Raw genomic sequence first — 11,277 nt, 5'->3', positions numbered from 1 at the left:
TTTTAAAATAAGCACTTCACCAAATAGTAAAACTTTGTTGGTTTAAAATGAAGACCAGAGTTCATTTCTCTTAGCATTTTCTCCCCACTATTATCAACTTAGGACACTCTGTACACTTTCTGGTGTGTTCTTTCTTTTTTTTTGTGAAACACAGTGCTCCTGGGATATTTTAGTGTTTTTCTCTGATGGCACTCGGAAGGCAGCCGGTCACCAGGTGATGAGAGCGGGGACTGGGGGGGTTACATGGAGGTTTCCACAGTTAGACCCCAGAGGCGTCCCCTTGGGGCAGAGACAAGAGGGGCGCGTGTGTGACGATCTGCCTGAGTCTGAGAGGTGTGGTTGTAGAAAAGGGCAGAGATCGACAGAGGGGAGGATAGAGAGCACAGGCGACGCTGAGGCGTGTCCTGCTACCTGCCTCTCAGATCCTGCAGGACCCCGTAAACCTCCTCTTCTTTGCTGAGTCCCTCGAAGAAAGGCAGCAGGTCCAGGAGCTCCGTGTCATTCATATCGTCAAACCAAGATTGGACGGGGACCTAGGGGGACGGGAAAAACCACCTGCAGTTAGCTTTTTGTTCTAATACCAACTCATACTTTATGGAGAGGATCACTGTATTCAAACCGGGGGACAGAACCCCAAAACAACTTGTGGTGAAGGAACTCACAGCATTTTCTGGGTGGAAAATGTAAGAGGCGGGCGAATTGTCAACAATGATAACGTTGCTGAGCTCTCGTCCCAGCCGGCTCAGGTCTTTGACGTAGTTCCCTCTGTGAAAAACGCAGGATTCTCGAAAGAGGCGCTCTCGGAAGACGCCCCACTGATCCAGCAGGTCTGCCACAGGATCTGCATACTGTCCAAACCAAACAAACATGTTACAAATACGGAAAAAATGCACACAAAAGGATCAAATCAAGGGCAAGGTCGTTGTGGTCATAATGCCTCAGCTAGAGCACCAACAGAACAACTTGGAAATGCTACGCTAATGTTCCAAAAGAAAGCAGGTTGTGTTTACCTGACGATGCCCCAGCAGATACTACGACTACGAAAAGCACGACTGACAGCTAGCTGCCTTTTAACTCAGCACAGGGACAGTCTGACGCTACTGAAACAGGAGGCCCGGAACATGGTTATTTCTCCGTTTCATTTATTATACTTACCCATGCATTATTGGCTCAGAGGCGAAAACACACAGATGGAGAGCGAGGCAGAGGAAGTGTGAACATTCAGACAGTGAGAGCAGATGAAATGTACCAGGACAAGGAAATAGAAAATGTTGCTCCACGGCACTGGTTTGTGACCAAAGCACACATGTATGAGCAAAGACAACGTGTACGGGTATGAACGCACCTTGGCAAGACTGGCTGTAAAGAGGACACATTCAAATAGGTCCCCCATCCTTTGGAGGAACTCATCCACATGGGGTCGTTTCAGCACATACACCTGCAAGACACACCGCGGATGTTAGGCCAGCGTTGGAGGAAAAACAACGTGCATGTGGAACACGAGTGTTGAGAGAAACGCACGGCTGACAGTATGAAATGTGAGAGGAGCAGAAATTTACTCACGCAATTTAATAGCAGAATTTGGACTCTATGCTGTTAAATGTTACGTAGACAAAAGAATTACCGCTACTCATTTCTTGCGTTGTCAAAAAGCATCATTCTGCTCGGTGACCGTCCTCTCTAAGAGACATCGTTTTCACTCAGTTGAGACGCTGTCCTCTCTTCGCCCAGTGACTGCCACCCAGTGCAAGTAATCGTGAATAGGCCAACCAGGATATACACAGCCTATCCTGGATTACTTGAACTGGATCACAGCCAGTCTCTTCGGTAGCGTGACATGGGAACAAAAGTGACCTCTGATGCAAAAAATAGAGGTATACTTCACTAAAAATGGCCTTTTTATTGTGTGTGTGAACCATACCTGATGAACAGTACCGTCGATCTCCACCGGGACGATAAAGTCGGCATTGCTGATGGGCTGCAAGAAGAAACATCGATGCTCAAACAGTCTTTCAAACAGTGGGTGTAGTACCACAACTGATCAGCAGAGGTCCTGCTAGGAGCACTACAGTTTTGCAACACACATATTGTAATATATCTGGAAGGAAGAAGAAGAAAATTATCTCCTTTATGCCAAAACAAATCCCACTCTTTGTCCTTCCTTCCTCCCGCAACCTCTCTAGTAATCTAACTCAACGGGCAACGAGGCGGTGCCCTCAGTAGCAACTGGACAGAGAGAGGATGCTCCTCTCCTGGCTTTGTTTACACAGTGTGTTAAGGGGTTTAACACGGCTTTGACTTCCTGCAGGTTACTGGCTGACGTTTGGATATGACGACAACAATGACGTAGATATACATTGTGTATTAATCTCATTGTGAGGCGTATATGCTGTATGCTTTACAATGATGTTTGTGAAATCCAACATTTTCTTTCCATTGAGAAATCGCATCTATTATGCAAAGATGGTCAAGCCAGAGGGTAACTGTGTCTTTGCAACACAGACGGCCTTCGCCAGCTCACGCTGACAACTGCGAACAACATCAATAGTGAACCTCTATTTGAGCTTTAGCCTCTTCTCACCTTGAATGAGCTGTGGACGAGCGTTTCATCCAAGTCAATCACCACACACTTTTTGCCGTAGTCAGATATTAGCATCTCTGGTAGGAGGTATTTGGCTGGTGGCTGTTGGGAAAGACGAGACATAATGTCAGATAAATGGGGTGAGCGTGAAAGAGAAAGACAGACAGAGAGTGATAGAAGACATGTAGTTTGCATAAATTAATGTGTGAGGCTGAGCAGAAAGGCCAACACTGTTATGAAGAGTATCTCCATGGGTGACAATGCAGCAGAGATAAACCCATGTCTGAAATGATGTGCTTCACAATGACAACCGATGGGATTCTTCAACACCGGATATCTCCCGGCTACAGCCAACTTCTCGTAGAAAGTAACGCCATCAATCGTCTTATAGTTTTGTCAAATCTTTGGAGATTGAATAAAAAAAGAAGTTTAGCTGCTTTCAGTTACATTGAATTGATGTGTAAGCATGATAGGATGAAATCATGGGGGAACTATGTGTTAAAAAACTAAACTTTCACTTTGGATGAATTTTAAGAGTTGAATTCCATAGTCACTGATGGGTAGTTTAACCGGTATGTTGGCCAGACCTAACTGGATTATTAGTTTCACCCCTATAGCTGGGGAAGCAAACTTTAAGTTGAGGAGCTACTGTGGCGCTTAACTCTCACTAATAGTATCCAATTGCACGGATAAAGCAGCACAATAAATGGATTTACTTCTTGCATGGAAGCACCTGAGGCGATTAATGGAAACTGTTTCACACTTAACTTGTTACATAGTTAGTGTCTCAGTATTTCTGAAAGCATACAAACCACCGTGAGTGTCACGCATGCAGACCAGGCACTGAGCCAACATTTAAACCCATGGGTGTGTATAAACCCTCCATGCAGCCAGTTCTACGATCAGCTGATGCTGAACCGCAGTATGGGAGCGGAGCAAAAGCTCTCCAAGGAGCACTGGAGACCACACAGTCAGCATGTGCCAGCACCAGCCCAAATGCAAAGAAAACGAGAAAAAAAAATAATACATACACTAGGGATGGGGATGACGTCGACCTGGTCACACTACAACACAAGAGAGATAGACACACGCATAAACAAGGGTAGGAAGGAGAACAAAAAAAGAAGAAGATAATATCGTAGATAATATCCCAAAGGTAAACAAACGAACAAAAAACAAATAGCATGCGTTTAGTGGAGCAGCAGCCCACCTTGGGAGGAGATCCATTCTCCTCAACAGGTGGAGGCAGGGAGCTGGTGTTGGCGGCTGGCGGGTCCACATTGTAGTTGCGGAAGCAGCAGAGGAAGGTGCTGAAGATGCTCCGGCTCCTTTGCTTCTTCAGGCTGCTGTTGGACTGGGACGCTGTCAAAACAACAGGAGGGAGTGGGAGAGCGGAGAGGCTGAACAAGTGGATATGCAAATTGATGTTTTGTCATAAAAAAAAAATGCCACAGCTGGGAAGCATTTACTTTTGGTTATTTGCATGCCGAGCTGCGATTGCTGCTGGAGTGACCAAACTGTTATGTGTCGATTACAATCATCCTAAGCGACCACAATGGTGTGAGCTACACTGAATCACAACAATAGGTGAGACCTTGACTGTGTGATTAAATGGCATTAGTGTCGGTTTTGTTGACCCGGCTTGGCAGAACCACTGATCAGAAAATAACTTGGCTGGCCGGGTGACTTCATCAGTCACACATAGCGACAGTTCAGAGCTCTGCTCTGATTGCAAATCACCCCTCATTCCAGGACTACGGAGCAGGGCCTAAATCAGACACCAAGCTTTTATTAATAGTGACAAGTTGGAAGCCCCCCCCCTCTCCACCCTCCTCCTCCTACTCTTTGCCCTGTCGTGGATCCCTTCACCTGATTGGCCTTGGAGTCTCCATTTTGAAAGCTTGCTTACATTTGCCTCCCCGTGTTTCAGCTGGCAGGTGAGTGACTGAAGCAGCCTGGACGTGCACAAGAGAAGAAGAGGGGAGGGAGGAGGTGGGAGGCCCCTCGGACCCCAGAGAGCCTATACAAGGCTGCATTCCTCTCCACCCATTAGTCCCCCCCTCCTCCCTGATCACCCCTCGGCTCAAACAACCAGAATGCTTTTGCAACTGAAGACCAGCGACAAACAAATAGCATTATGTCATGTTTTTTGGCATCTTGATATTGTGCCACCTTGTGCTCCTGACCTTAAACAAGTACACAACAGACATTTGTCATGGGAAACACTGTGCCTGGAGAAAACGCATAGAATAACTGTTTATTTTTATAACTAATGTTTATCCGGCAGCAAAGGCTGGAGTTACACACACTATTGTTTTAAGAAGAGTACATCAATTATATATACCACAGCTAAAAATATTGTGCAGGAAATGTATCAGACCCTGACAGAGCAACGGCATGTCGCGGCTACATGAAGCACTTTGCCTTGGCCCCAATCCCTCTGTCACTGTCCTCCTTAATTACTGCTTTTCAATTTAGGGCAGGCCGTGCTGGGTATCTAGATTATAACTCATCAGTGACACAGGCTCTTCACCCCGAGACAATGGAAGTACAATATGCATCCATCAACAAGGAAACATTAAAACGTTCAGCCACTTATTCAAAGTAACGTAAAACCTTTTAACACATGGAATTGCTCAGACAGGCAGTGATTGTGGAGTAGTCCGACTAAAACTGTATCTGGCGAGTAGTGATCATATTATTGTAAAACCAAAAGGGGTTAAGGTAAAAAATAAAATAAAAACATTAATTAGCCACATTAACAGCTTTTACGATCAGAGTAACATCGACTGGGTCTATGAAGAGACGGATCACGTCCATCACTCCCCTATGAATCGTCTTAGTGTCCAAAACGAAAAAGAGGCATGCTGCAAGGAGAGGAAAACATGATGCAGACGGAGTTCCTGCTACTGCCCAAATGTTTCCAGAGTATAAAGGACACATTCTTACCCAATCCGCTGGGAAAAACAAACCTTTACACAACCACCAAATACCAAACTAGTGAACTAAGTTAGAGATTTGCTTGGGCAAACATTAATAACCAAATTGTTCCCCATGATGCCCTAGATCAGGGGTGTCAAACTCATTTTAGTGAAGGGGCCGCATGCTGCCCATTTTGATCTCAAGTGGGCTGCACCAGTCAAATCATGGCATAATAACGCATACATAATGACAATATTTCTTTAGGTATTTGCATGATAAACCCTATTTTAAAAGGTCTTTCTACAATAAACTAGAAACATAAAAAATTCAGACATCAGACCACTGTTTACCTGCCTGGGCTTCTCTTTGCTGTTGAGCAATATGTGTAGTAATGTCAGATGTCAAAACAGTTGTGACTGTGGTTCAATGGCAGAGGATCAGTGGTTCGAGTCCTAGCTCAGCTAGTTTTTTCTTCTTAATTTTTTCTTTTTTCTATTTTAAGAATTAGCCCGCGGGCCGGACTGGACCCCCTGGCGGGCCGCATGTTTGACACCCCGTCCTAGATGATCATATCTGGCATAGTAAGCTTGGTTTAAAAAATTAATTAAAAAACCTAACCAGGCCCATACAAGTTATTTCATTAAAGTGGACTTTGTCTTGTCATTTCAGCTGTGCATTACTGTAAAACTGAGACAGCGAGGCAGTCGTCAGCTTCCTGTGACTCATCACTACAAGCGGACGCCATATTGATTCTTCTGCACAAAGACCCTCAGAAAAACAACCAAGGACTACCGAGTCATGTAGTGCCCAGCAGAACTGGGCCTCAAACGCACATCGCTGACCTGGGGTGGATGGAGGGTAGTAATTATGAGAGGGTACACTCTGCCTAATTCACAAAGTTACAGGTCAAAGTTCAGCTCCTGTATTCAAGTCTTTCCCAACTTGCATTTCAAGGTTTCATTACCAAAAAACATTAAGCATTTATTACCCAACAGCACCATATTCAAGTTAGTCACTACTATCTTAAAAACTTGAGTAAAGCCTCTCACTGACGTTACACATGCATATCTACATCACAAGAAAAAAGGTCTGTGGAGAAAATGGAAACGGTGGCATGACCGAATGATGAGGACAGTAAGAGTGTTTAATCAATCATATTCGTCAATTTGAAAGGTCTCACGTCAAAACAAGTACAATAATGGACAGACTATGCGAGGCAAAAGTTCTCCCCATAGGCAGCAATACACGCAACCACTTTTATCACCTCAAAACACAACACGTTCACAATTTTGTGAAGGCACTTTGGCTACAACACAATCGGCTATCAGTCGGCCAGAGCTCTGCAGTGAGCTCGGAAATTCCCCCGTGAATGTTATGTTATAATCATTTTACTTACTTATTAACCATATATAAACGACACCTTCTTATAATATGACTGTGTCCTCAATAATCAAACATTTAGGCCACAAGCCATTTAATAACACATGCTATTTGCACTTTTTTTTTTTTACATAATTTATTTTGTAATTAGTTAGATAGCAGTGTATAAAGGGCATTAAAAGATTAAAAATATTTATTTGTCATGAGTTTCAAGGGGAATAAAACCACTCAACATACAGCAGTATGTATTGTAGCATTGTCAGGCTGCACAACCAGCTGAGCTCACAGTAGACCACTTGACAATGGATCACTTTGAACACTTTATCATTCACCTGCTGCAACATTACGTCCAATACGTTGAAGTACTTTTTATATATACTTTTCTATCCTGTCTGTATATTAATATTCTACTGTTTTACTGCTTATTTATATTACTTTATTTTATTTTATTATTCTTTACTCTTTATTCACTTGTGAGCAGTGCTGCTGTAATCCTGTAATTTCCCCACTGAGGGACTAATAAAGGATTATCTTATCTTATTGATTTACCTGCTGGGCAGATCGAAACATTATAATTATTAGTTCAGTTGAGGTTCCATTGAACCTCTACTTATTTCCACAGATCAATCATGTTCAACTAAATTGGCTGCAGATGTTTTTATTTGCAAGTCAAATGCTTTAATAGACTTCATATTTATAAAAAGGTCTAAACATCCCTAATGAGGAACCTCACAGTCTGACGGAACCTGTCTGGTGTAAGTGACAGTCATCAACAACTGCAGTGCTCAGTGCATACCCCCACACATAAATCAATCCTCAAACATCTTGGATTCCACGATGACTGTAGAGGAGCATTTACTATAAGGGTGAAAGAAGGGATCGTGTAAGAGACACCCTTGCATCTTATAAATGCATTACGGTCCGGGTGGATAACTCCCGACAAGATAAAAAAAAGACTCACTAAGCACACCTTATTATCTTCTTTAGAAAATCAAGTTGTATGTTTTTTCCAAACTAAATTGTTTTGTAAACTAAACATTGTCATCCTTGCAAGTAGTTATACTTGGCCTGGAGGTCAGTGGTGCGCTGGCCAACAGGGCAGCAAGTCTATATTTAGGCTGCTGCTTGGCAGCCAAACCAGTGTGAAAGGCAGCCGCATGTTGTTCGACGGCCAGTAGAGTAACACTTAGAGCAAAGGTGGTCAATTTTTGTCCAGCCAGCTTGGAGCCTGTTCAAGCAATGTAAGACTACCTGTCAAAATTCCTCTCGGACAGCTGCGGGGATGGGCTGCGTGTTAAGCGATTGCTAAGAGACAGCCAAATCATTGGTTGGCTTTATAATAAACAGAGAAAATAAAGCAAAGAATCCTGCTGTATATTCTGATTGTGACTAAGATATTCTCCATTTGTTCGATGCAAAAAAATACAAATAAAAGTGTAATATCATGGCCAAATTAAACCAGTTTTCAAAATGTCCAGAACAAATGGAATGAAGCACATTGCCATATCATTTCTATAATTATGTAAAGATTTGACTCCGCCCCAAGGGAAGCATGTGTGACTCATTCTTAAAATAAAAGAAGGAGGATAAATAACAGCAACATCACTGCTCTACTTCGCCCTCTTACTCGACTTTCGCCCCCTTAGTCACCAAAGTAAATATTGGAGCCCTTTTTCACAAGCTACATATTTTGTGAACATTGTGACACTAAAACCGCATTTTTGACCGACAAATCCAGAGAAAATGTTTGAGCATGTTGTTTGAGAACGTTCTCCGTCTCAGCAATACATGTTTGCAAAAACCCTTAGCTGACTACTTTATTGTAATGCTAAATACAAATGTTTGCTATGAAAATATCTAATGTAAGAAAAAGAAAACATGTCACCACGCCCACTTAGGAGACAGGAAGGGTATAATATTGCAATAGTGGTGACGCATGTAATGACGGATCTTTGACATGGCTTTACAAAGTGGCCTGTTTTCGCTAAATTAGATTTTTCTTATTACCAAATTAAATGTATTTATATACACATATATATATATATAAATAAATAAACGACTGATACATACTTGCTCTATAATAAAATTTGAAGACCTTCTGTGTGGCACTACACAACAAATCCCGAACTCAAGAGAACAATATAAATATTTCACTACACACTCACTTGTACTTACTAAATATAAACATTACATTACATTTTATTTAGCTGACGCTTTTATCCAAAGTAACTTACAATAAGTGCAATTCAACCATGAGTACAAACTCAGAACAAGAATCGCGAAAGTACAATTTCCTCAATAAAGTTAAACTACAAAGTGCTATCAGTAAGTGCCATTTAAGTGCTACTACTGCGCTTCCTTACATATTCACGGTGTAGTCGAAAAATAATTGTTTTTAGTTTGTGGCGGGAAATGTAGAGACTTTCTGCTGTCCTGATGTCAATGGGGAGCTCATTCCACCATTGAGGAGCCAGGACAGCAAACAGTCGTGACTTTGTTGAGTGTTTAGCTCGCAGTGACGGAGCTACAAGCCGATTGGCAGAAGCCGAGTGGAAACCATCAATTAAACTCTTTCAAGGAATCATGTAGTCTATAAATAAAAACAATCCATATCACAAGCTCATAATGATGCCTTACAGTTGCTTACTTTCTCTAACCAAAAGAAGTGAATTTACACAGAAACAAAGAAAAGCAAAAACTAAATATTCATAAATCTGGCATCTTGACATGGACACTTACAGCTCTCAATCATTTTCATCTACTCATTTGATTTGTGATTTCAGCACTTCTCATATGCAGTGACCCCAAGTGACTTCAGTGCCACTTTTTCCCCAGCACAACCTCCAAGCACCAAATTGTGATGCTAACACACCCTTGAAAAAAACATTCTGGCAGCTTTCAAACTAACTACCGGTATCTTGATCAAATCTTTACCGAGACATAATATCAAGATGTTAGTAAGCGTGTATCACTGCAGTGGAACCGAAACGGCCATACATCCACATTTCTGGGTGATGCCTATAGCCTCTATCCTCCCATAACTCAAACACACGTGCATTGATAATCTCATATGACGCCTAGATAGATTCCATAGTAGTTACTGAGGAATGAATTTGTTCCCCCCAGAGGAAAATGCATTGTTGTGCTTGAAAGACTTAAGTTCGCACATTACTAATGGTCTGACAAGTGAGGTTTGAGATGCGATACTGATACACGTCCCATGAGTGTCGGAGTAGCCCCAGGAATGGGAATGGATGGACATTAGCAGCTATGGGGGGGATTTGACCTCCACTGCAGATCATGCTGAAGCGTGAAAACGGATAAATGCATAGAGAGAAATGACATAAGGAGTGGAAGTGAAAATTAAGGCACAGGGAACTACTCTAATATTCCCTTGAGCTATAAAATCAGTGAATGTGGAAATTTAAATTTGAATAACGATTGCATCCAAGATAGAAATATTTCGTTCTACTGGAGATAACAATGAGAAAACACCACCTCGACTGGCAGGACACCGACAATACAAAGGACAGTCTCCATCAGATATAAGGCAGCTCCACTATAAATAACACAGACAAAAGCAGATAATCGGATAACGTTAGCAAAAATAAGTCATCCTACGAGTTCAGCCCAGCCCTGAAGTCTCTTGTCTGACGGAAAAAAGATGTGCCAATTCAAATGCCATTTGCCAACATCACTGACAGCAGATGCCTAAAGTTCTCTGCATGTATCCTTTATCCTCAAAAAACTATTGTGCTACCATGCAGACCACCTTGAACTTCTGGGCTTTGCTTGTGTTGGTGATTCGTAAAGTGCATCATCAGATCATTAAGTCCCGTTATGTGGCCCAAAACGGAACAAAACAAAAAGTCTAGAAAACAAAAACATTGAGAAGCGAAGACGTGGCATCGTTTGGCTTAACGTGTTGTGTGTGGACGACTACTGTTTCACACCAACACCAACAATGTGCCCGTTGATTTAGCCAACATTAAAGGGATTAAAGCACAAACACTGGAGCGCTTTCGTGGCTTCAAGGCGCAACAAACAGACGTCCAGCTACTTCGATAACTTATCCGGGACGAGGCCACTCTGATGAACTTGTTGCTTATTAAGAGTTTGTTAACTAACGCTAGTTATGTTTCTATGTGTTATATGTATATATATATATAACTATCACAAGCAGGCAACCAGTGTCTTCAACTAGTAAAGCAGCTAGCGAGCTAAGAGCTCAACGTCAGAGAAAAGTAGTTAGCCCGCTAGCATTAGTTCGCTGCCGCTAGTTGACTTTTCCTTACCTTTTTCCTGGTTAAAGGATTGTATTTCTTCATCCTTCGGGTTGGAAACTTGGGTTATGATGGACATGTGGTCCATTTAGACGGGTGGTTATTCCGGTT

General features: G+C 42.4%; 1 protein-coding gene across 2 annotated transcripts; it reads right to left on the bottom strand.

The window, feature by feature from the left end:
* Positions 1-407: 407 nt before the first annotated feature.
* Positions 408-11,277, bottom strand: LOC306744296 (CTD small phosphatase-like protein; the record flags this gene model as incomplete). Of its 2 annotated transcripts, XM_079226912.1 has the most annotated exons (8): positions 11,179-11,277; positions 3,792-3,943; positions 3,613-3,645; positions 2,582-2,683; positions 1,922-1,978; positions 1,346-1,438; positions 663-848; positions 408-533 (listed from the first exon to the last, which is right to left on the bottom strand). In XM_079226912.1, exons 1-8 carry the CDS (start codon positions 11,252-11,254, stop codon positions 408-410), a joined length of 825 nt encoding a protein of 274 aa, XP_079083038.1. In that variant the 5' UTR covers positions 11,255-11,277. The 2 variants fall into 2 exon arrangements, with proteins under 2 accessions (XP_079083038.1, XP_079083039.1); XM_079226913.1 differs by lacking the exon at positions 3,613-3,645.

This window comes from Taurulus bubalis (genome assembly GCF_910589615.1).
Source record: "Taurulus bubalis genome assembly, chromosome: 1".
NCBI classification, from domain to species: Eukaryota; Metazoa; Chordata; class Actinopteri; order Perciformes; family Cottidae; genus Taurulus; species Taurulus bubalis.
The sequence above is the reverse complement of the archived record's forward strand: the minus strand, read 5'-3'. Positions and strand labels throughout refer to the sequence as shown.